At 39.7% G+C, this 26137-nt stretch overlaps 1 protein-coding gene across 1 annotated transcript in view; it reads left to right on the forward strand.

The window, feature by feature from the left end:
* The window catches only part of LOC115142369 (podocalyxin-like protein 2), a 42592-nt gene that overhangs the window by 2880 nt on the left and 13575 nt on the right, over positions 1-26137 (forward strand). The window contains exons 2-4 of the mRNA XM_065000741.1: positions 2582-2722; positions 2904-3065; positions 9691-10751. Of these exons, the coding sequence (XP_064856813.1) occupies positions 2582-2722; positions 2904-3065; positions 9691-10751 (1364 nt within the window). The remainder of the gene's footprint in view (positions 1-2581; positions 2723-2903; positions 3066-9690; positions 10752-26137) is intronic.

The following is a 26137-nucleotide window of genomic DNA, read 5'->3' on the forward strand; positions in this document are numbered from 1 at the left end:
AGGTAATTGAGGTGTCATTGGGACGTACCCAAGGTTAGACGCAGACAGCCATGTGGAAACTCAGAGAGTACACAACCAGACCAGTACTATAATAGTTGGCCAGTATGTGGTTCAGTGAAACACGTTCCCATGATTCCTTACATTGCCTGAGACCTGCCGGAAGACTTGTGTTAGCTCCCTGAGCGTCAGCCTTTAGCTCGGCGCGCTAACACAGCCTCATGGTTGAGACACAGGTTCAAACCCAGTTAGTCACACCAGAAGTTCTGGGGACTCAGAGGAGGATCTTCATTTGATCAGCCTGTTGCAGGATAACTCTCCGGCAATGCAGAAAATGGACGACGCTGGGCCGATTGTGCGCCTCCTCATGGGTCGCCCGGTCACGCACGGCTGTGAAACAGCCTGGGATTGAACCCAGGTCGGTGATGACGCCTTAAGCACTACAATGGAATGCCTTAGACCACTGCACCACTCGGAAGGCCTATGACTGACCTCTCTATAGAAAGATAAGACTCTCAATAAGATAATAGTGTTCTCCGTTCTGCTCTACGAGTTTGGAAGTTAACCCATATGAATGAATGGAAGTCTGGAGGTAGTTTCGTGCTAACAAATATAAGGGGTTAAAATATGTGTCCAAAAAAGAAAAAAAATATTTTGTGAGCTTTCTTATATCTCCTAGATATAGGACAGACACTTATTACAAAACCCTCATTCCGTATGATAGATTTTTGGACTGTCTTTTTTGGCTTTTATAAATGTGTTATTTCATGTGTTTCTATGGGCTATAGTAGTAAAGGCCAAATTCAATATTTTATCAAATAATTGTTTTATAAAAAAAAAATTATAGCTAAAGGGGGCCTAAAATTCTAAATCAAAATAGCTAAATGATTAATGGTATGACCATCTTAAAACAATTCCATTTGTTTGCTTTTCGAGGTTAAAAGGCTTCTGAAGTTTATAATTTCCACTTTGAAGCGGCCAGTGGCCCCAAACTACAGCGATGTGTTTGTCTGACAGACAGACAGACAGACAGACAGACAGACAGACAGACAGACAGACAGACAGACACCAGGAAGAGAACAGGGATGTGTTTGTAGAGCCGAGACAGACAGACAGACAGACAGACAGACAGAGACAGACAGACAGACAGACAGACAGACACCAGGAAGAGAACAGGGATGTGTTTGTAGAGCCGACAGACAGACAGAGCCAACCCAGGACGAGAACAAAGATGTGTTTGTAGAGCCGACAGACAGACAGACAGACAGACAGACAGACAGACAGACAGACAGACAGACAGACAGACAGACAGACAGAAGAGAACAGGGATGTGTTTGTAGAGCCGACAGACAGACAGACAGACAGACAGACAGAGCCAACCCAGGAAGAGAACAGAGATGTGTTTGTAGAGCTGACAGACAGACAGACACCAGGAAGAGAACAGAGATGTGTTTGTAGAGCTGACAGACAGACAGACACCAGGAAGAGAACAGAGATGTGTATGAGTTTGAATCAGTGATAGAAGCCATGCCAGCTGTAATGGTGTGTCCTTATCTAACGACAAGCCTCTGTGACTCTGCATAAAGAAAGTCGCAGCCTGGAAAGTGTGTTTTGGGAATAAGGAATAGCCTTAACCTCTGTCTTGGTGATGCTTTCTGCCACGTATCTGTGACCTCACTGTCCTGGTCAAAGAGGAGCCAGACTAACTTATCTACAGTAACTGCAAGGCTCTGTGACTCAGCATTTAGAAAGCCATGGCTAGGATGGGAAATGTATTTTGAGAACAAGGAATAAATCTCAGTCTTCTTGTCATGTGGTTGGTGACGGAGCCACAGGGGAGCTTAGTCCAGTGTGAGCTCATAGTTCAACATGTTCAAACAGTGTGGATATTAAGCTGATTGGACACTAGACTGTATTAAGCCATTTTCTGGTTAAAACTGGGACCAGACAGGAGCACATTCCTTAACAGGTCAAAGACTGACAGGTGTCACTCAAGTACTTAGTAACTTAATATCCATCTGTCACATGCATTACCTGCTTTTAGTCATTTTACAGACACTCTTATCCAGAGCAACAAGGGGGGTCAATGTAAATTGTCCGGTGGCGATTTGTATGAATTGTTCAGCAGTCTAATGGCTTGGGGGTAGAATCTGTTGAGGAGCCTTTTGGTCCTAGACTTGATGCTCCGGTACTGCTTGCCTTGTGGTAGCAGGGATAACAGTCTATAACTTGGGTGACTGGAGTCTCTATATGTAAGGATATCTTATTTGAGTAAATCTTATTTTAGGAATGCTTTATTTCACAGCCCGACGTAAGCTGATACCTAGTAATGGATGGAAATCTCTCTGTCTCTCTCTCTCTATTTCCTTCTCTCTCTTTTCTTCTCTCTCTCTCTATCTTTCCTTCTCTCTTTCATTCTCTCTTTCCTTCTTTCCTTCCTTTCCTCTTTCTTTCTTTCTTTCTCTCCCTCCCTCTCTCTCTCTCTCTCTCTCTCTCCTCTCTTTCTATCTTTCCTCCTCTCTTTCCTTCATTTCCTCCTCTCTTTCCTTCCTTTCCTCCTCTCTTTCCTTCTCTCTGTTTCCAGGCTCCACACTGTTTTTCCTACTGTCATGTGATGCCCTGCTGAGTGATGGACCACCCACCTTGCTGTCCACCTCCCAGCCCTCTCCTCTGTCCCTCATGGACCTGGACCAAGATGTGGAGGAGCAGCCGGAGAGGATGACCGGTACATTAGAGTAGTCGACCAGCAACCAAAGGGTCGCTGGTTCCATTCCTATGCCCGACAGGGAAATCTATTGGGGGCATAGTCCTAGCATCATCATCCTAGAGCAAGGCATTTAATCCCCAAAATACTCCAGGGAGTGTTTGTGGACAATAAAGTAAATAAGTATTCTTCTTCTCTGTAGTTCCAGGCAGCCCCACCACAGTACCAGGCCTAACCTCCCAGGGACAGGAGTCTTCGGGGTTATTCAATGACGACAACAAGCCTCTGCAGTCCTCTGTTCATCTCTGGGACGATGTCAGAGACCAAGTCAACATCACTGGTCTAGATAGGAAGTCCCTCAGAGGTACGTAGACTATGTATATGACAGTGGTATGTCCTTTCTGTCTGACATCAGAGTTCCCCTGCTATATCTTGTCCACTCTTTCGTGAGAAGAGGACAGGGATGATCTTAGAGTGAATATATGGCAGCAGGTAATATGTCCCAAACAGCAGCACTAGATGCTCACCACCACTCACACTATATAAGTTAAGATGATATTGCTGAGATGGGTGTATTTATTCCCAGAACTGTTTATTGTGGTGGGCTGGATACAGGCTGGGTACAGGCTGGGTACAGGCTGGGTACAGGCTAGATACAGGCTGGGTAAAGACTGGGTAAAGGCTGGGTAAAGGCTAGGTACAGGCTGGGTACAGGCTGGGTAAAGACTGGGTAAAGGCTGGGTACAGGCTAGATACAGGCTGGGTAAAGGCTGGATACAGGCTGGGTAAAGGCTGGGTAAAGGCTGGGTACAGGCTGGGTAAAGGCTGGGTACAGGCTGGGTACAGGCTGGGTACAGGCTGGATAAAGGTTGGGTACAGGCTGGGTACAGGCTGGGTAAAGGCTGGATACAGGCTGGGTAAAGGCTGGGTAAAGGCTGGATACAGGATGGGTACAGGCTAGGTACAGGCTGGGTAAAGGCTGGGTAAAGGCTAGGTACAGGCTGGGTACAGGCTGGGTAAAGGCTGGATACAGGCTGGGTAAAGGCTGGGTAAAGGCTGGGTACAGGCTGGGTAAAGACTGGGTAAAGGCTGGGTAAAGGCTAGGTACAGGCTGGGTACAGGCTGGGTAAAGACTGGGTAAAGGCTGGGTACAGGCTAGATACAGGCTGGGTAAAGGCTGGGTACAGGCTGGGTACAGGCTGGGTAAAGGCTGGGTACAGGCTGGGTACAGGCTGGGTACAGGCTGGGTACAGGCTGGGTACAGGCTGGGTAAAGGCTGGATACAGGCTGGGTAAAGGCTGGGTAAAGGCTGGATACAAGCTAGATACAGGCTGGGTACAGGCTGGGTAAAGGCTGGGTAAAGGCTGGGTACAGGCTGGGTACAGGCTGGGTAAAGGCTGGGTACAGGCTGGGTACAGGCTGGGTACAGGCTGGGTACAGGCTGGGTAAAGGCTGGGTACAGGCTGGGTAAAGGCTGGGTACAGGCTGGGTACTGCAGAATTATTTTACATTATGTCTGCACTGAGAGAAAGTTGAGTTGAGTATGATTCCTTGAGTTGAGTTGAGTATGATTCCTTGAGTTGAGTATGATTCCTTGAGATGAGTTGAGTATGATTTGTTGAGTTGAGTATGATTCCTTGAGATGAGTTGAGTATGATTTGTTGAGTTGAGTATGATTCCTTGAGTTGAGTATGATTCCTTGAGTTGAGTATGATTCCTTGAGTTGAGTTGAGTATGATTCCTTGAGTTGAGTATGATTCCTTGAGTTGAGTATGATTCTGAGTTGAGTTGAGTATGATTCCTGAGTTGAGTTGAGTATGATTCCTTGAGTTGAGTTGAGTATGATTCCTTGAGTTGAGTTGAGTATGATTCCTTGAGTTGAATTGAGTATGATTCGTTGAGTTGAGTATGATTCCTTGAGTTGAGTTGAGTATGATTTGTTGAGTTGAGTATGATTCCTTGAGTTGAGTTGAGTATGATTCCTTGAGTTGAGTATGATTCCTTGAGTTGAATTGAGTATGATTCGTTGAGTTGAGTATGATTCCTTGAGTTGAGTTGAGTATGATTTGTTGAGTTGAGTATGATTCCTTGAGTTGAGTTGAGTATGATTCCTTGAGTTGAGTTGGGATTCCTTGAGTTGAGTTGAGTATGATTCCTTGAGTTGAGTATGATTCCTTGAGTTGAGTTGAGTATGATTCCTTGAGTTGAGTTGAGTATGATTTGTTGAGTTGAGTATGATTCCTTGAGTTGAGTTGAGTATGATTCCTTGAGTTGAGTTGCGTATGATTCCTTGAGTTGAGTTGAGTATGATTCCTTGAGTTGAGTTGAGTATGATTCCTTGAGTTGAGTTGAGTATGATTTGTTGAGTTGAGTATGATTCCTTGAGATGAGTTGAGTATGATTTGTTGAGTTGAGTATGATTCCTTGAGTTGAGTATGATTCCTTGAGTTGAGTATGATTCCTTGAGTTGAGTTGAGTATGATTCCTTGAGTTGAGTTGAGTATGATTCCTTGAGTTGAGTATGATTCCTTGAGCTGAGTTGAGTTGAGTATGATTCCTTGAGTTGAGTTGAGTATGATTCCTTGAGTTGAGTTGAGTATGATTCCTTGAGTTGAGTTGAGTATGATTCCTTGAGTTGAGTATGATTCCTTGAGTTGAATTGAGTATGATTCGTTGAGTTGAGTATGATTCCTTGAGTTGAGTTGAGTATGATTTGTTGAGTTGAGTATGATTCCTTGAGTTGAGTTGAGTATGATTCCTTGAGTTGAGTTGCGTATGATTCCTTGAGTTGAGTTGAGTATGATTCCTTGAGTTGAGTATGATTCCTTGAGTTGAGTTGAGTATGATTCCTTGAGTTGAGTTGAGTATGATTTATTGAGTTGAGTATGATTCCTTGAGTTGAGTTGAGTATGATTCCTTGAGTTGAGTTGCGTATGATTCCTTGAGTTGAGTTGAGTATGATTCCTTGAGTTGAGTTGAGTATGATTTGTTGAGTTGAGTATGATTCCTTGAGTTGAGTTGAGTATGATTTGTTGAGTTGAGTATGATTCCTTGAGTTGAGTTGAGTATGATTCCTTGAGTTGAGTTGAGTATGATTCCTTGAGTTGATGATTCCTTGAGTTGAGTTGAGTATGATTCCTGAGTTGAATTGAGTATGATTCGTTGAGTTGAGTTTCCTTGAGTTGAGTGATATGATTTGTTGAGTTGAGTATGATTCCTTGAGTTGAGTTGAGTATGATTCCTTGAGTTGAGTTGCGTATGATTCCTTGAGTTGAGTATGATTCCTTGAGTTGAATTGAGTATGATTCCTTGAGTTGAGTTGAGTATGATTCCTTGAGTTGAGTTGAGTATGATTCCTTGAGTTGAGTTGAGTATGATTCCTTGAGTTGAATTGAGTATGATTCCTTGAGTTGAATTGAGTATGATTCGTTGAGTTGAGTATGATTCCTTGAGTTGAGTTGAGTATGATTTGTTGAGTTGAGTATGATTCCTTGAGTTGAGTTGAGTATGATTCCTTGAGTTGAGTTGCGTATGATTCCTTGAGTTGAGTTGAGTATGATTCCTTGAGTTGAGTATGATTCCTTGAGTTGAGTATGATTCCTTGAGTTGAATTGAGTATGATTCCTTGAGTTGAGTATGATTTGTTGAGTTGAGTATGATTCCTTGAGTTGAGTTGAGTATGATTCCTTGAGTTGAGTTGAGTATGATTCCTTGAGTTGAATTGAGTATGATTCGTTGAGTTGAGTATGATTCCTTGAGTTGAGTTGAGTATGATTTGTTGAGTTGAGTATGATTCCTTGAGTTGAGTTGAGTATGATTCCTTGAGTTGAGTTGAGTATGATTCCTTGAGTTGAGTTGAGTATGATTCCTTGAGTTGAGTTGCGTATGATTCCTTGAGTTGAGTATGATTCCTTGAGTTGAATTGAGTATGATTCCTTGAGTTGAGTTGAGTATGATTCCTTGAGTTGAATTGAGTATGATTCGTTGAGTTGAGTATGATTCCTTGAGTTGAGTTGAGTATGATTTGTTGAGTTGAGTATGATTCCTTGAGTTGAGTTGAGTATGATTCCTTGAGTTGAGTTGAGTATGATTCCTTGAGTTGAGTATGATTCCTTGCATTACGCAGGAGAACGGGGATGGGGATATGTTTCACTGCGGTACCAGTGTGGCAGACGATTTCTTAGAAGCGGGTACAGGCTGGGTACAGGCTGGGTACAGGCTGGGTAAAGGCTGGGTACAGGCTGGGTACTGCAGAATTATTTTACATTATGTCTGCACTGAGAGAAAGTTGAGTTGAGTATGATTCCTTGAGTTGAGTTGAGTTGAGTATGATTCCTTGAGTTGAGTTGAGTATGATTCCTTGAGTTGAGTTGAGTATGATTCCTTGAGTTGAGTTGAGTATGATTCCTTGAGTTGAATTGAGTATGATTCGTTGAGTTGAGTATGATTCCTTGAGTTGAGTTGAGTATGATTTGTTGAGTTGAGTATGATTCCTTGAGTTGAGTTGAGTATGATTCCTTGAGTTGAGTTGCGTATGATTCCTTGAGTTGAGTATGATTCCTTGAGTTGAATTGAGTATGATTCCTTGAGTTGAGTTGAGTATGATTCCTTGAGTTGAGTTGAGTATGATTCCTTGAGTTGAGTTGAGTATGATTCCTTGAGTTGAATTGAGTATGATTCCTTGAGTTGAATTGAGTATGATTCGTTGAGTTGAGTATGATTCCTTGAGTTGAGTTGAGTATGATTTGTTGAGTTGAGTATGATTCCTTGAGTTGAGTTGAGTATGATTCCTTGAGTTGAGTTGCGTATGATTCCTTGAGTTGAGTTGAGTATGATTCCTTGAGTTGAGTTGAGTATGATTTGTTGAGTTGAGTATGATTCCTTGAGTTGAGTTGAGTATGATTCCTTGAGTTGAGTTGCGTATGATTCCTTGAGTTGAGTTGAGTATGATTCCTTGAGTTGAGTATGATTCCTTGAGTTGAATTGAGTATGATTCCTTGAGTTGAGTTGAGTATGATTTGTTGAGTTGAGTATGATTCCTTGAGTTGAGTTGAGTATGATTCCTTGAGTTGAGTTGAGTATGATTCCTTGAGTTGAATTGAGTATGATTCGTTGAGTTGAGTATGATTCCTTGAGTTGAGTTGAGTATGATTTGTTGAGTTGAGTATGATTCCTTGAGTTGAGTTGAGTATGATTCCTTGAGTTGAGTTGAGTATGATTCCTTGAGTTGAGTATGATTCCTTGCATTACGCAGGAGAACGGGGATGGGGATATGTTTCACTGCGGTACCAGTGTGGCAGACGATTTCTTAGAAGCGGGTACAGGCTGGGTACAGGCTGGGTACAGGCTGGGTAAAGGCTGGGTAAAGGCTGGGTACAGGCTGGGTACTGCAGAATTATTTTACATTATGTCTGCACTGAGAGAAAGTTGAGTTGAGTATGATTCCTTGAGTTGAATATGATTCCTTGAGTTGAGTATGATTCCTTGAGATGAGTTGAGTTGAGTATGATTCCTTGAGTTGAGTATGATTCCTTGAGATGAGTTGAGTATGATTTGTTGAGTATGATTCCTTGAGTTGAGTTGAGTATGATTCCTTGAGTTGAGTATGATTCCTTGAGTTGAGTTGAGTATGATTTGTTGAGTTGAGTATGATTCCTTGAGTTGAGTATGATTCCTTGAGTTGAGTATGATTCCTTGAGTTGAGTTGAGTATGATTCCTTGAGTTGAGTATGATTCCTTGAGCTGAGTTGAGTTGAGTATGATTCCTTGAGTTGAGTTGAGTATGATTCCTTGAGTTGAGTTGAGTATGATTTGTTGAGTTGAGTATGATTCCTTGAGTTGAGTTGAGTATGATTTGTTGAGTTGAGTATGATTCCTTGAGTTGAGTATGATTCCTTGAGCTGAGTTGAGTTGAGTATGATTCCTTGAGTTGAGTTGAGTATGATTCCTTGAGTTGAGTGGAGTATGATTCCTTGAGTTGAGTTGAGTATGATTTTTTGAGTTGAGTATGATTCCTTGAGTTGAGTTGAGTATGATTTGTTGAGTTGAGTATGATTTGTTGAGTTGAGTATGATTCCTTGAGTTGAGTTGAGTATGATTCCTTGAGTTGAGTATGATTCCTTGCATTACGCAGGAGAACGGGGATGGGGACATGTTTCACTGCGGTACCAGTGTGGCAGACGATTTCTTAGAAGCGTCCGTCTCCCGCTCCTTGAAAGCAGCAGCTCTAGTCTCTAGCTCGATGCGGATGTCGCCTGTAATCCATGGCTTCTGGTTGGGATATGTACGTACGGTCACTGTGGAGACGGCGTCATCGATGCACTTATTGATGAAGCCGATGACTGAGTAATAGTCCTATCAGTCAATAACAGGAGACAGCACCTTAGGCTGCTGCCCTATATACATTGACTTGAAATCACTAGTCACTTTAATAATGTTTACATACATGTATTACTCATCTCATATGTACATACTGTATTCTACACTATTCTACTGTATCTTTGTCTATGCCGCTCTGACATTGCTCGTCCATAAATGTATATATTCTTAAATACATTCCTTTACTTAGATTTGTGTGTATTAGGTATATGTTGTGAAATTGTTAGATATTACTGCACTGTCGAAACACAAGCATTTCGTTACACCCGCAATAACATCTGCAAAACACGTGTGTGTGACCAATAAACATGGATTTGATTTATTGTCCGGGAAATCGGTTCTATATGAACATCATATGTCAGTGTGTCTGTATTGGGGGAGGGGGCCTCCCAGTCTATTGTAAATCAAGCAACACTAGGGATCTACAGTCTGTTTGTGTTGTGGATAATACACGTGTCCCAGTCACACTGACATATTTCACAACACAGAGTTAAGGAGCGTTCCTGAGTTCATTATAATAAATCATAGGTTATGACTGTGTGTACTAGTAAATACCAGGTCATCTCTGTACTGTAAAGTCAAGTACTACCATTTCTTCTTGTTCGTCTCAGGTTACAGTCAGACCCTCTCCCAGACCTCAACCTCTCCTATGGAGGAACCCAGACAGGGAAATCACACCTCTCCCTTCAAGGATGCGGTGGAGAGGCAGGAGCGGGAGCTATGGGAGATGGAGAGAGAGTCCAGCGGCCTCCCCCTGGAGGCTGGCTACGGCCAGAACCAGAGCCTGCCTACCACCACCTACAACATCACCACATCCAACACCACCATCTCCAACACCACCACCACCCCCACCTCCAACACCCCCACAACCCCCACCTCCAACACCACCACCACCCCCAACACCACCACCACCCCCACCTCCAACACCCCCACAACCCCCACCTCCAACACCACCACCACCCCCAACACCACCCCCACCTCCAACACCCCCACAACGCCTGCTGCTGACCCTCTGGTTCCTGTAGACTCAACCACCTTAGACCCACAATATGTCCCAGTGTACGGGGGTTCACAATCAGCTCCTGAAGACACAGTGGAGGTAGAGGTAGCAGATGAGGAGGAGGAGGAGGAGAGGGAGAGTTCCACCCCTGAGCCTGATGCCTCCACCTCCAGACCAACCCTCCCAGACCAGGAGGAGGAGGAGGAAGAGGAGAGGGAGAGTTCCACCCCTGAGCCTGATGCCTCCACCTCCAGACCAACCCTCCCAGAGGTGGGTGTCTTCCCCAGCCTTGGGCCTCTCCAGTCGGACAACACCCATACAGAAGACCAGGAGGAGGAGGAAGAGGAAGAGGAGGCAGTGGTCCTTGGAAGACCTAGGAGTGACTCGGGAAGAGCAGGGAGAGGAGGGGACATCTCTCCCCTGACCACAGCCCCCTTGGCGTCTCTGGCGCCCACGGTCGACGTCACGGAGGATTCAGCGGTCCGTCTGGAGGACGAGGAGATGTTCGCTGGGAAGGAGATCCAGGAGGAGGAGAGGAGGCAGGAGGAGAGGAGGCAGGAGGAGGAAAATAAGCATGATGAGGAGGAGCAGGAGGTCAGGCATGGAGGAAAAGAGCTGTTAACAGAGGCAGAGCTCCTCCGTGGTGCACACTTCTCACAGGAGATACAGCAGGTTCAGTAGTATGTCTAATCTATAATGTAGTAGAGGAGCTGGTTCAGTAGTATGTCTAATCTATAATGTAGTGGAGGTGGTTCAGTAGTATGTCTAATCTATAATGTAGTAGAGGTGGTGGTTCAGTAGTATGTCTAATCTATAATGTATCTGAGGTGGTTCAGTAGTATGTCTAATCTATAATGTAGTAGAGGTGGTGGTTCAGTAGTATGTCTAATCTATAATGTATCTGAGGTGGTTCAGTAGTATGTCTAATCTATAATGTAGTAGAGGAGCTGGTTCAGTAGTATGTCTAATCTATAATGTAGTGGAGGTGGTTCAGTAGTATGTCTAATCTATAATGTAGTAGAGGAGGTGGTTCAGTAGTATGTCTAATCTATAATGTAGTAGAGGAGGTGGTTCAGTAGTATGTCTAATCTATAATGTAGTAGAGGAGGTGGTTCAGTAGTATGTCTAATCTATAATGTAGTAGAGGAGGTGGTTCAGTAGTATGTCTAATCTATAATGTATCTGAGGTGGTTCAGTAGTATGTCTAATCTATAATGTAGGAGAGGAGCTGGTTCAGTAGTATGTCTAATCTATAATGTAGTAGAGGAGGTGGTTCAGTAGTATGTCTAATCTATAATGTAGTGGAGGAGGTGGTTCAGTAGTATGTCTAATCTATAATGTAGTAGAGGAGGTGGTTCAGTAGTATGTCTAATCTATAATGTAGTAGAGGAGGTGGTTCAGTAGTATGTCTAATCTATAATGTATCTGAGGTGGTTCAGGAGTATGTCTAATCTATAATGTAGTAGAGGAGCTGGTTCAGTAGTATGTCTAATCTATAATGTAGTAGAGGAGGTGGTTCAGTAGTATGTCTAATCTATAATGTATATGAGGTGGTTCAGTAGTATGTCTAATCTATAATGTAGTAGAGGAGGTGGTTCAGTAGTATGTCTAATCTATAATGTAGTAGAGGAGGTGGTTCAGTAGTATGTCTAATCTATAATGTAGTAGAGGAGGTGGTTCAGTAGTATGTCTAATCTATAATGTAGTAGAGGTGGTGGTTCAGTAGTATGTCTAATCTATAATGTAGTAGTGGAGGTGGTTCAGTAGTATGTCTAATCTATAATGTAGTAGAGGAGCTGGTTCAGTAGTATGTCTAATCTATAATGTATCTGAGGTGGTTCAGTAGTATGTCTAATCTATAATGTAGTAGAGGAGGTGGTTCAGTAGTATGTCTAATCTATAATGTAGTAGAGGAGGTGGTTCAGTAGTATGTCTAATCTATAATGTAGTAGAGGAGGTGGTTTAGTAGTATGTCTAATCTCTAATGTAGTAGAGGAGCTGGTTCAGTAGTATGTCTAATCTATAATGTAGTAGAGGAGCTGGTTCAGTAGTATGTCTAATCTATAATGTAGTGGAGGAGGTGGTTCAGTAGTATGTCTAATCTATAATGTAGTAGAGGTGGTGGTTCAGTAGTATGTCTAATCTATAATGTATCTGAGGTGGTTCAGTAGTATGTCTAATCTATAATGTAGTAGAGGTGGTGGTTCAGTAGTATGTCTAATCTATAATGTAGTGGAGGAGGTGGTTCAGTAGTATGTCTAATCTATAATGTAGTGGAGGAGGTGGTTCAGTAGTATGTCTAATCTATAATGTAGTAGAGGAGCTGGTTCAGTAGTATGTCTAATCTATAATGTAGTAGAGGTGGTGGATCAGTAGTATGTCTAATCTATAATGTAGTAGAGGTGGTGGTTCAGTAGTATGTCTAATCTATAATGTAGTGGAGGTGGTGGTTCAGTAGTATGTCTAATCTATAATGTATCTGAGGTGGTTCAGTAGTATGTCTAATCTATAATGTAGTAGAGGAGGTGGTTCAGTAGTATGTCTAATCTATAATGTATCTGAGCTGGTTCAGTAGTATGTCTAATCTCTAATGTAGTAGAGGAGCTGGTTCAGTAGTATGTCTAATCTATAATGTATCTGAGGTGGTTCAGTAGTATGTCTAATCTATAATGTAGTAGAGGAGCTGGTTCAGTAGTATGTCTAATCTATAATGTAGTAGAGGAGGTGGTTCAGTAGTATGTCTAATCTATAATGTAGTAGAGGAGGTGGTTCAGTAGTATGTCTAATCTATAATGTATCTGAGGTGGTTCAGTAGTATGTCTAATCTATAATGTAGTAGAGGAGGTGGTTCAGTAGTATGTCTAATCTATAATGTAGTAGAGGAGGTGGTTCAGTAGTATGTCTAATCTATAATGTAGTAGAGGAGGTGGTTCAGTAGTATGTCTAATCTATAATGTAGTAGAGGTGGTGGTTCAGTAGTATGTCTAATCTATAATGTAGTAGTGGAGGTGGTTCAGTAGTATGTCTAATCTATAATGTAGTAGAGGAGCTGGTTCAGTAGTATGTCTAATCTATAATGTATCTGAGGTGGTTCAGTAGTATGTCTAATCTATAATGTAGTAGAGGAGGTGGTTCAGTAGTATGTCTAATCTATAATGTAGGAGAGGAGGTGGTTCAGTAGTATGTCTAATCTATAATGTAGTAGAGGAGCTGGTTCAGTAGTATGTCTAATCTATAATGTAGTAGAGGAGGTGGTTTAGTAGTATGTCTAATCTCTAATGTAGTAGAGGAGCTGGTTCAGTAGTATGTCTAATCTATAATGTAGTGGAGGAGGTGGTTCAGTAGTATGTCTAATCTATAATGTAGTAGAGGTGGTGGTTCAGTAGTATGTCTAATCTATAATGTATCTGAGGTGGTTCAGTAGTATGTCTAATCTATAATGTAGTAGAGGTGGTGGTTCAGTAGTATGTCTAATCTATAGTGTAGTGGAGGAGGTGGTTCAGTAGTATGTCTAATCTATAATGTAGTGGAGGAGGTGGTTCAGTAGTATGTCTAATCTATAATGTAGTAGAGGAGCTGGTTCAGTAGTATGTCTAATCTATAATGTAGTAGAGGTGGTGGTTCAGTAGTATGTCTAATCTATAATGTAGTAGAGGTGGTGGTTCAGTAGTATGTCTAATCTATAATGTAGTGGAGGTGGTGGTTCAGTAGTATGTCTAATCTATAATGTATCTGAGGTGGTTCAGTAGTATGTCTAATCTATAATGTAGTAGAGGAGGTGGTTCAGTAGTATGTCTAATCTATAATGTATCTGAGCTGGTTCAGTAGTATGTCTAATCTCTAATGTAGTAGAGGAGCTGGTTCAGTAGTATGTCTAATCTATAATGTAGTAGAGGAGGTGGTTCAGTAGTATGTCTAATCTATAATGTAGTGGAGGTGGTTCAGTAGTATGTCTAATCTGTAATGTATCTGAGGTGGTTCAGTAGTATGTCTAATCTATAATGTATCTGAGGTGGTTCAGTAGTATGTCTAATCTATAATGTAGTGGAGGTGGTTCAGTAGTATGTCTAATCTATAATGTAGTGGAGGTGGTTCAGTAGTATGTCTAATCTATAATGTAGTGGAGGAGGTGGTTCAGGAGTATGTCTAATCTATAATGTAGTAGAGGAGGTGGTTCAGTAGTATGTCTAATCTATAATGTAGTAGAGGTGGTGGTTCAGTAGTATGTCTAATCTATAATGTATCTGAGGTGGTTTAGTAGTATGTCTAATCTATAATGTAGTAGAGGAGGTGGTTCAGTAGTATGTCTAATCTATAATGTAGTAGAGGTGGTGGTTCAGTAGTATGTCTAATCTATAATGTAGTAGAGGAGGTGGTTCAGCAGTATGTCTAATCTATAATGTATCTGAGGTGGTTCAGTAGTATGTCTAATCTATAATGTAGTGGAGGTGATGGTTCAGTAGTATGTCTAATCTGTAATGTATCTGAGGTGGTTCAGTAGTATGTCTAATCTATAATGTAGTGGAGGTGGTGGTTCAGTAGTATGTCTAATCTATAATGTAGTAGAGGAGGTGGATCAGTAGTATGTCTAATCTATAATGTATCTGAGGTGGTTCAGTAGTATGTCTAATCTATAATGTATCTGAGGTGGTTCAGTAGTATGTCTAATCTATAATGTAGTGGAGGTGATGGTTCAGTAGTATGTCTAATCTATAATGTATGTGAGGTGGTTCAGTAGTATGTCTAATCTATAATGTAGTGGAGGTGATGGTTCAGTAGTATGTCTAATCTGTAATGTATCTGAGGTGGTTCAGTAGTATGTCTAATCTATAATGTAGTGGAGGTGATGGTTCAGTAGTATGTCTAATCTATAATGTATCTGAGGTGGTTCAGTAGTATGTCTAATCTATAATGTATCTGAGGTGGTTCAGTAGTATGTCTAATCTATAATGTAGTAGAGGTGGTGGTTCAGTAGTATGTCTAATCTATAATGTAGTAGAGGAGGTGGTTCAGCAGTATGTCTAATCTATAATGTATCTGAGGTGGTTCAGTAGTATGTCTAATCTATAATGTAGTGGAGGTGATGGTTCAGTAGTATGTCTAATCTGTAATGTATCTGAGGTGGTTCAGTAGTATGTCTAATCTATAATGTAGTGGAGGTGGTGGTTCAGTAGTATGTCTAATCTATAATGTAGTAGAGGAGGTGGATCAGTAGTATGTCTAATCTATAATGTATCTGAGGTGGTTCAGTAGTATGTCTAATCTATAATGTATCTGAGGTGGTTCAGTAGTATGTCTAATCTATAATGTAGTGGAGGTGATGGTTCAGTAGTATGTCTAATCTATAATGTATGTGAGGTGGTTCAGTAGTATGTCTAATCTATAATGTAGTGGAGGTGATGGTTCAGTAGTATGTCTAATCTGTAATGTATCTGAGGTGGTTCAGTAGTATGTCTAATCTATAATGTAGTGGAGGTGATGGTTCAGTAGTATGTCTAATCTATAATGTATCTGAGGTGGTTCAGTAGTATGTCTAATCTATAATGTATCTGAGGTGGTTCAGTAGTATGTCTAATCTATAATGTAGTAGAGGAGGTGGTTCAGCAGTATGTCTAATCTATAATGTAGTGGAGGTGTTGGTTCAGTAGTATGTCTAATCTATAATGTAGTGGAGGTGTTGGTTCAGTAGTATGTCTAATCTATAATGTAGTAGCGGAGCTGGTTCAGTAGTAGGTCTAATCTATAATGTAGTAGAGCAGCTGGTTCAGTAGTATGTCTAATCTATAATGTAGTGGAGGAGGTGGTTCAGGAGTATGTCTAATCTATAATGTAGTAGAGGAGGTGGTTCAGTAGTATGTCTAATCTATAATGTATCTGAGCTGGTTCAGTAGTATGTCTAATCTATAATGTAGTAGAGGAGCTGGTTCAGTAGTATGTCTAATCTATAATGTAGTAGAGGAGGTGGTTCAGGAGTATGTCTAATCTATAATGTAGTAGAGGAGGTGGTTCAGTAGTATGTCTAATCTATAATGTAGCGGAGGAGGAGGTGGTTCAGTAGTATGTCTAATCTATAATGTAGTAGAGGAGCTGGTTCAGTAGTATGTCTAATCTATAATGTAGTAGAGGTGGTGGTTCAGTAGTATGTCTAATCTCTAATGTAGTAGAGGAGGTGGTTCAGTAGTATGTCTAATCTATAATGTAGTAGAGGAGCTGGTTCAGTAGTATGTCTAATCTATAATGTATCTGAGGTGGTTCAGTAGTATGTCTAATCTATAATGTAGTAGAGGTGGTGGTTCAGTAGTATGTCTAATCTATAATGTAGTAGAGGAGGTGGTTCAGTAGTATGTCTAATCTATAATGTAGTAGCGGAGCTGGTTCAGTAGTATGTCTAATCTCTAATGTAGTAGAGGAGGTGGTTCAGTAGTATGTCTAATCTATAATGTAGTAGAGGAGGTGGTTCAGCAGTATGTCTAATCTATAATGTAGTAGAGGAGGTGGTTCAGTAGTATGTCTAATCTCTAATGTATCTGAGGTGGTTCAGTAGTATGTCTAATCTATAATGTAGTAGAGGAGCTGGTTCAGTAGTATGTCTAATCTATAATGTAGTAGAGGAGGTGGTTCAGTAGTATGTCTAATCTCTAATGTAGTAGAGGAGCTGGTTCAGTAGTATGTCTAATCTATAATGTAGTAGAGGAGGTGGTTCAGTAGTATGTCTAATCTATAATGTAGTGGAGGTGGTTCAGTAGTATGTCTAATCTGTAATGTATCTGAGGTGGTTCAGTAGTATGTCTAATCTATAATGTAGTGGAGGTGGTGGTTCAGTAGTATGTCTAATCTATAATGTAGTGGAGGTGGTTCAGTAGTATGTCTAATCTATAATGTAGTAGAGGTGGTGGTTCAGTAGTATGTCTAATCTGTAATGTATCTGAGGTGGTTCAGTAGTATGTCTAATCTATAATGTAGTGGAGGTGATGGTTCAGTAGTATGTCTAATCTATAATGTAGTGGAGGTGGTGGTTCAGTAGTATGTCTAATCTATAATGTAGTAGAGGAGGTGGATCAGTAGTATGTCTAATCTATAATGTATCTGAGGTGGTTCAGTAGTATGTCTAATCTATAATGTATCTGAGGTGGTTCAGTAGTATGTCTAATCTATAATGTAGTGGAGGTGATGGTTCAGTAGTATGTCTAATCTATAATGTATCTGAGGTGGTTCAGTAGTATGTCTAATCTATAATGTAGTGGAGGTGATGGTTCAGTAGTATGTCTAATCTGTAATGTATCTGAGGTGGTTCAGTAGTATGTCTAATCTATAATGTAGTGGAGGTGATGGTTCAGTAGTATGTCTAATCTATAATGTATCTGAGGTGGTTCAGTAGTATGTCTAATCTATAATGTATCTGAGGTGGTTCAGTAGTATGTCTAATCTATAATGTAGTAGAGGAGGTGGTTCAGCAGTATGTCTAATATATAATGTAGTGGAGGTGTTGGTTCAGTAGTATGTCTAATCTATAATGTATCTGAGGTGGTTCAGTAGTATGTCTAATCTATAATGTAGTAGCGGAGCTGGTTCAGTAGTAGGTCTAATCTATAATGTAGTAGAGGAGCTGGTTCAGTAGTATGTCTAATCTATAATGTAGTGGAGGAGGTGGTTCAGGAGTATGTCTAATCTATAATGTAGTAGAGGAGGTGGTTCAGGAGTATGTCTAATCTATAATGTAGTAGAGGGGGTGGTTCAGTAGTATGTCTAATCTATAATGTAGTAGAGGAGGTGGTTCAGTAGTATGTCTAATCTATAATGTAGTAGAGGAGCTGGTTCAGTAGTATGTCTAATCTATAATGTAGTAGAGGAGGTGGTTCAGTAGTATGTCTAATCTATAATGTAGTAGAGGAGGTGGTTTAGTAGTATGTCTAATCTATAATGTAGTGGAGGAGGTGGTTCAGTAGTATGTCTAATCTATAATGTAGTAGAGAGGTGGTTCAGGAGTATGTCTAATCTATAATGTAGTAGAGGAGGTGGTTCAGTAGTATGTCTAATCTATAATGTATCTGAGGTGGTTCAGTAGTATGTCTAATCTATAATGTAGTAGAGGTGGTGGTTCAGTAGTATGTCTAATCTATAATGTAGTAGAGGAGGTGGTTCAGTAGTATGTCTAATCTATAATGTAGTAGAGGAGCTGGTTCAGTAGTATGTCTAATCTATAATGTAGTAGAGGAGGTGGTTCAGTAGTATGTCTAATCTATAATGTAGTAGAGGAGGTGGTTCAGTAGTATGTCTAATCTATAATGTAGTAGAGGAGGTGGTTCAGTAGTATGTCTAATCTCTAATGTATCTGAGGTGGTTCGGTAGTATGTCTAATCTATAATGTAGTAGAGGAGCTGGTTCAGTAGTATGTCTAATCTATAATGTAGTAGAGGAGGTGGTTCAGTATTATGTCTAATCTATAATGTAGTAGAGGAGGTGGTTCAGTAGTATGTCTAATCTATAATGTAGTAGAGGAGGTGGTTCAGTAGTATGTCTAATCTATAATGTAGTAGAGGAGGTGGTTCAGTAGTATGTCTAATCTATAATGTATCTGAGGTGGTTCAGTAGTATGTCTAATCTATAATGTAGTAGAGGAGGTGGTTCAGTAGTATGTCTAATCTATAATGTATCTGAGGTGGTTCAGTAGTATGTCTAATCTATAATGTAGTAGAGGAGCTGGTTCAGTAGTATGTCTAATCTATAATGTAGTGGAGGTGGTTCAGTAGTATGTCTAATCTATAATGTAGTAGAGGAGCTGGTTCAGTAGTATGTCTAATCTATAATGTAGTAGAGGAGGTGGTTCAGTAGTATGTCTAATCTATAATGTAGTAGAGGAGGTGGTTCAGTAGTATGTCTAATCTATAATGTAGTAGAGGAGCTGGTTCAGTAGTATGTCTAATCTATAATGTAGTGGAGGTGGTGGTTCAGTAGTATGTCTAATCTATAATGTAGTAGAGGAGGTGGTTCAGTAGTATGTCTAATCTATAATGTATCTGAGCTGGTTCAGTAGTATGTCTAATCTATAATGTATCTGAGGAGGTGGTTCAGTCGTATGTCTAATCTATAATGTAGTAGAGGAGCTGGTTCAGTAGTATGTCTAATCTATAATGTAGTAGAGGAGGTGGTTCAGTAGTATGTCTAATCTATAATGTAGTAGAGGAGCTGGTTCAGTAGTATGTCTAATCTATAATGTAGTAGAGGAGGTGGTTCAGTAGTATGTCTAATCTATAATGTAGTAGAGGAGCTGGTTCAGTAGTATGTCTAATCAATAATGTATTAGAGGTGGTGGTTCAGTAGTATGTCTAATCTATAATGTAGTAGAGGTGGTGGTTCAGTAGTATGTCTAATCTATAATGTAGTAGAGGAGGTGGTTCAGTAGTATGTCTAATCTATAATGTATCTGAGGTGGTTCAGTAGTATGTCTAATCTATAATGTAGTAGAGGAGCTGGTTCAGTAGTATGTCTAATCTATAATGTAGTAGAGGAGGTGGTTCAGTAGTATGTCTAATCTATAATGTAGTAGAGGAGCTGGTTCAGTAGTATGTCTAATCTATAATGTAGTAGAGGAGGTGGTTCAGTAGTATGTCTAATCTCTAATGTAGTAGAGGAGCTGGTTCAGTAGTATGTCTAATCTATAATGTAGTAGAGGAGGTGGTTCAGTAGTATGTCTAATCTATAATGTAGTGGAGGTGGTTCAGTAGTATGTCTAATCTATAATGTATCTGAGGTGGTTCAGGAGTATGTCTAATCTATAATGTAGTAGAGGAGGTGGTTCAGTAGTATGTCTAATCTATAATGTAGTGGAGGTGGTTCAGTAGTATGTCTAATCTGTAATGTATCTGAGGTGGTTCAGTAGTATGTCTAATCTATAATGTAGTGGAGGTGGTGGTTCAGTAGTATGTCTAATCTATAATGTAGTGGAGGTGGTTCAGTAGTATGTCTAATCTGTAATGTATCTGAGGTGGTTCAGTAGTATGTCTAATCTATAATGTAGTGGAGGAGGTGGTTCAGGAGTATGTCTAATCTATAATGTAGTAGAGGAGGTGGTTCAGTAGTATGTCTAATCTATAATGTAGTAGAGGAGGTGGTTCAGTAGTATGTCTAATCTATAATGTAGTAGAGGTGGTGGTTCAGTAGTATGTCTAATCTATAATGTATCTGAGGTGGTTCAGTAGTATGTCTAATATATAATGTAGTAGAGGAGGTGGTTCAGTAGTATGTCTAATCTATAATGTAGTAGAGGTGGTGGTTCAGTAGTATGTCTAATCTATAATGTAGTAGAGGAGGTGGTTCAGCAGTATGTCTAATCTATAATGTATCTGAGTTGGTTCAGTAGTATGTCTAATCTATAATGTAGTGGAGGTGATGGTTCAGTAGTATGTCTAATCTGTAATGTATCTGAGGTTGTTCAGTAGTATGTCTAATCTATAATGTAGTGGAGGTGATGGTTCAGTAGTATGTCTAATCTATAATGTAGTAGAGGTGGTGGTTCAGTAGTATGTCTAATCTATAATGTAGTGGAGGTGATGGTTCAGTAGTATGTCTAATCTATAATGTAGTGGAGGTGGTGGTTCAGGAGTATGTCTAATCTATAATGTAGTAGAGGGGGTGGTTCAGTAGTATGTCTAATCTATAATGTAGTAGAGGAGGTGGTTCAGTAGTATGTCTAATCTATAATGTAGTAGAGGAGCTGGTTCAGTAGTATGTCTAATCTATAATGTAGTAGAGGAGGTGGTTCAGTAGTATGTCTAATCTATAATGTAGTAGAGGAGGTGGTTTAGTAGTATGTCTAATCTATAATGTAGTGGAGGAGGTGGTTCAGTAGTATGTCTAATCTATAATGTAGTAGAGGTGGTGGTTCAGTAGTATGTCTAATCTATAATGTAGTAGAGGAGGTGGTTCAGTAGTATGTCTAATCTATAATGTATCTGAGGTGGTTCAGTAGTATGTCTAATCTATAATGTAGTAGAGGTGGTGGTTCAGTAGTATGTCTAATCTATAATGTAGTAGAGGAGGTGGTTCAGTAGTATGTCTAATCTATAATGTAGTAGCGGAGCTGGTTCAGTAGTATGTCTAATCTCTAATGTAGTAGAGGAGGTGGTTCAGTAGTATGTCTAATCTATAATGTAGTAGAGGAGGTGGTTCAGCAGTATGTCTAATCTATAATGTAGTAGAGGAGGTGGTTCAGTAGTATGTCTAATCTCTAATGTATCTGAGGTGGTTCAGTAGTATGTCCAATCTATAATGTAGTAGAGGAGCTGGTTCAGTAGTATGTCTAATCTATAATGTAGTAGAGGAGGTGGTTCAGTATTATGTCTAATCTATAATGTAGTGGAGGAGGTGGTTCAGTAGTATGTCTAATCTATAATGTAGTAGAGGAAGTGGTTCAGTAGTATGTCTAATCTATAATGTAGTAGAGGAGGTGGTTCAGTAGTATGTTTAATCTATAATGTATCTGAGGTGGTTCAGTAGTATGTCTAATCTATAATGTAGTAGAGGTGGTGGTTCAGTAGTATGTCTAATCTAAAATGTATCTGAGGTGGTTCAGTAGTATGTCTAATCTATAATGTAGTAGAGGAGCTGGTTCAGTAGTATGTCTAATCTATAATGTAGTGGAGGTGGTTCAGTAGTATGTCTAATCTATAACGTAGTAGAGGAGCTGGTTCAGTAGTATGTCTAATCTATAATGTAGCAGAGGAGGTGGTTGTTCAGTAGTATGTCTAATCTATAATGTAGTAGAGGAGGTGGTTTAGTAGTATGTCTAATCTCTAATGTAGTAGAGGAGCTGGTTCAGTAGTATGTCTAATCTATAATGTAGTGGAGGTGGTGGTTCAGTAGTATGTCTAATCTATAATGTAGTAGAGGAGGTGGTTCAGTAGTATGTCTAATCTATAATGTATCTGAGCTGGTTCAGTAGTATGTCTAATCTCTAATGTATCTGAGGAGGTGGTTCAGTCGTATGTCTAATCTATAATGTAGTAGAGGAGCTGGTTCAGTAGTATGTCTAATCTATAATGTAGTAGAGGAGGTGGTTCAGTAGTATGTCTAATCTATAATGTAGTAGAGGAGCTGGTTCAGTAGTATGTCTAATCAATAATGTATTAGAGGTGGTGGTTCAGTAGTATGTCTAATCTATAATGTAGTAGAGGTGGTGGTTCAGTAGTATGTCTAATCTATTATGTAGTAGAGGAGGTGGTTCAGTAGTATGTCTAATCTATAATGTATCTGAGGTGGTTCAGTAGTATGTCTAATCTATAATGTAGTAGAGGAGCTGGTTCAGTAGTATGTCTAATCTATAATGTAGTAGAGGAGGTGGTTCAGTAGTATGTCTAATCTATAATGTAGTAGAGGAGCTGGTTCAGTAGTATGTCTAATCTATAATGTAGTAGAGGAGGTGGTTCAGTAGTATGTCTAATCTATAATGTAGTAGAGGAGCTGGTTCAGTAGTATGTCTAATCTATAATGTAGTAGAGGAGGTGGTTCAGTAGTATGTCTAATCTATAATGTAGTGGAGGTGGTTCAGTAGTATGTCTAATCTATAATGTATCTGAGCTGGTTCAGCAGTATGTCTAATCTATAATGTAGTAGAGGAGGTGGTTCAGTAGTATGTCTAATCTATAATGTAGTGGAGGTGGTTCAGTAGTATGTCTAATCTGTAATGTATCTGAGGTGGTTCAGTAGTATGTCTAATCTATAATGTAGTGGAGGTGGTGGTTCAGTAGTATGTCTAATCTATAATGTAGTGGAGGTGGTTCAGTAGTATGTCTAATCTGTAATGTATCTGAGGTGGTTCAGTAGTATGTCTAATCTATAATGTAGTGGAGGAGGTGGTTCAGGAGTATGTCTAATCTATAATGTAGTAGAGGAGGTGGTTCAGTAGTATGTCTAATCTATAATGTAGTAGAGGAGGTGGTTCAGTAGTATGTCTAATCTATAATGTAGTAGAGGTGGTTCAGTAGTATGTCTAATCTATAATGTATCTGAGGTGGTTCAGTAGTATGTCTAATATATAATGTAGTAGAGAGGTGGTTCAGTAGTATGTCTAATCTATAATGTAGTAGAGGTGGTGGTTCAGTAGTATGTCTAATCTATAATGTAGTAGAGGAGGTGGTTCAGCAGTATGTCTAATCTATAATGTAGTCTGAGTTGGTTCAGTAGTATGTCTAATCTATAATGTAGTGGAGGTGATGGTTCAGTAGTATGTCTAATCTATAATGTATCTGAGGTTGTTCAGTAGTATGTCTAATCTATAATGTAGTGGAGGTGATGGTTCAGTAGTATGTCTAATCTATAATGTAGTAGAGGTGGTGGTTCAGTAGTATGTCTAATCTATAATGTAGTAGTGGAGGTGATGGTTCAGTAGTATGTCTAATCTATAATGTAGTGGAGGTGGTGGTTCAGTAGTATGTCTAATCTATAATGTAGTAGAGGAGGTGGTTCAGTAGTATGTCTAATCTATAATGTATCTGAGGTGGTTCAGTAGTATGTCTAATCTATAATGTATCTGGTTTCAGTAGTATGTCTAATCTATAATGTAGTGGAGGTGATGGTTCAGTAGTATGTCTAATCTATAATGTATCTGAGGTGGTTCAGTAGTATGTCTAATCTATAATGTAGTGGAGGTGATGGTTCAGTAGTATGTCTAATCTATAATGTATCTGAGGTGGTTCAGTAGTATGTCTAATCTATAATGTATCTGAGGTGGTTCAGTAGTATGTCTAATCTATAATGTAGTAGAGGAGCTGGTTCAGTAGTATGTCTAATCTATAATGTAGTGGAGGAGGTGGTTCAGTAGTATGTCTAATCTATAATGTAGTAGAGGTGGTGGTTCAGTAGTATGTCTAATCTATAATGTATCTGAGGTGGTTCAGTAGTATGTCTAATCTATAATGTAGTAGAGGTGGTGGTTCAGTAGTATGTCTAATCTATAGTGTAGTGGAGGAGGTGGTTCAGTAGTATGTCTAATCTATAATGTAGTAGAGGAGCTGGTTCAGTAGTATGTCTAATCTATAATGTAGTAGAGGTGGTGGTTCAGTAGTATGTCTAATCTATAATGTAGTAGAGGTGGTGGTTCAGTAGTATGTCTAATCTATAATGTAGTAGAGGAGGTGGTTCAGTAGTATGTCTAATCTATAATGTAGTAGAGGAGGTGGTTCAGTAGTATGTCTAATCTATAATGTAGTGGAGGTGATGGTTCAGTAGTATGTCTAATCTATAATGTATCTGAGGTGGTTCAGTAGTATGTCTAATCTATAATGTAGTGGAGGTGGTGGTTCAGTAGTATGTCTAATCTATAATGTAGTGGAGGTGGTTCAGGAGTATGTCTAATCTATAATGTAGTAGAGGTGGTGGTTCAGTAGTATGTCTAATCTATAATGTATCTGAGGTGGTTCAGTAGTATGTCTAATCTATAATGTATCTGAGGTGGTTCAGTAGTATGTCTAATCTATAATGTAGTGGAGGTGATGGTTCAGTAGTATGTCTAATCTATAATGTATCTGAGGTGGTTCAGTAGTATGTCTAATCTATAATGTAGTGGAGGTGGTGGTTCAGTAGTATGTCTAATCTATAATGTAGTAGCGGAGCTGGTTCAGTAGTAGGTCTAATCTATAATGTAGTGGAGGTGATGGTTCAGTAGTATGTCTAATCTATAATGTATCTGAGGTGGTTCAGTAGTATGTCTAATCTATAATGTAGTGGAGGTGGTGGTTCAGTAGTATGTCTAATCTATAATGTAGTGGAGGTGGTACAGTAGTATGTCTAATCTATAATGTAGTAGAGGTGGTGGTTCAGTAGTATGTCTAATCTATAATGTATCTGAGGTGGTTCAGTAGTATGTCTAATCTATAATGTAGTAGAGGAGGTGGTTCAGCAGTATGTCTAATCTATAATGTAGTGGAGGTGTTGGTTCAGTAGTATGTCTAATCTATAATGTAGTAGAGAGGTGGTTCAGTAGTATGTCTAATCTATAATGTAGTAGAGGAGGTGGTTCAGTAGTATGTCTAATCTATAATGTAGTGGAGGTGGGTTCAGTAGTATGTCTAATCTATAATGTATCTGAGGTGGTTCAGTAGTATGTCTAATCTATAATGTAGTAGCGGAGGTGGTTCAGTAGTATGTCTAATCTATAATGTAGTAGAGGAGGTGGTTCAGTAGTATGTCTAATCTATAATGTATCTGAGGTGGTTCAGTAGTATGTCTAATCTATAATGTAGTGGAGGTGATGGTTCAGTAGTATGTCTAATCTATAATGTATCTGAGGTGGTTCAGTAGTATGTCTAATCTATAATGTAGTAGAGGAGGTGGTTCAGTAGTATGTCTAATCTATAATGTAGTAGAGGTGTGGTTCAGTAGTATGTCTAATCTATAATGTAGTCTGAGGTGGTTCAGTAGTATGTCTAATCTATAATGTAGTAGAGAGGTGGTTCAGTAGTATGTCTAATCTATAATGTAGTAGAGGAGGTGGTTTAGTAGTATGTCTAATCTATAATGTAGTAGAGGAGCTGGTTCAGTAGTATGTCTAATCTATAATGTAGTAGAGGTGGTGGTTCAGTAGTATGTCTAATCTATAATGTAGTAGAGGAGGTGGTTCAGTAGTATGTCTAATCTATAATGTAGTAGAGGAGGTGGTTCAGTAGTATGTCTAATCTATAATGTAGTGGAGGTGGTTCAGTAGTATGTCTAATCTATAATGTAGTGAGGGATGGTTCAGTAGTATGTCTAATCTATAATGTATCTGAGGTGGTTCAGTAGTATGTCTAATCTATAATGTAGTGGAGGTGATGGTTCAGTAGTATGTCTAATCTATAATGTATCTGAGGTGGTTCAGTAGTATGTCTAATCTATAATGTAGTGGAGGTGTTGGTTCAGTAGTATGTCTAATCTATAATGTAGTGGAGGAGGTGGTTCAGTAGTATGTTTAATCTATAATGTAGTAGAGGTGGTGGTTCAGTAGTATGTCTAATCTATAATGTAGTCTGAGGTGGTTCAGTAGTATGTCTAATCTATAATGTAGTGGAGGTGATGTTCAGTAG

This window comes from Oncorhynchus nerka, linkage group LG15 (assembly GCF_034236695.1).
Source record: "Oncorhynchus nerka isolate Pitt River linkage group LG15, Oner_Uvic_2.0, whole genome shotgun sequence".
NCBI lineage: Eukaryota > Metazoa > Chordata > Actinopteri > Salmoniformes > Salmonidae > Oncorhynchus > Oncorhynchus nerka.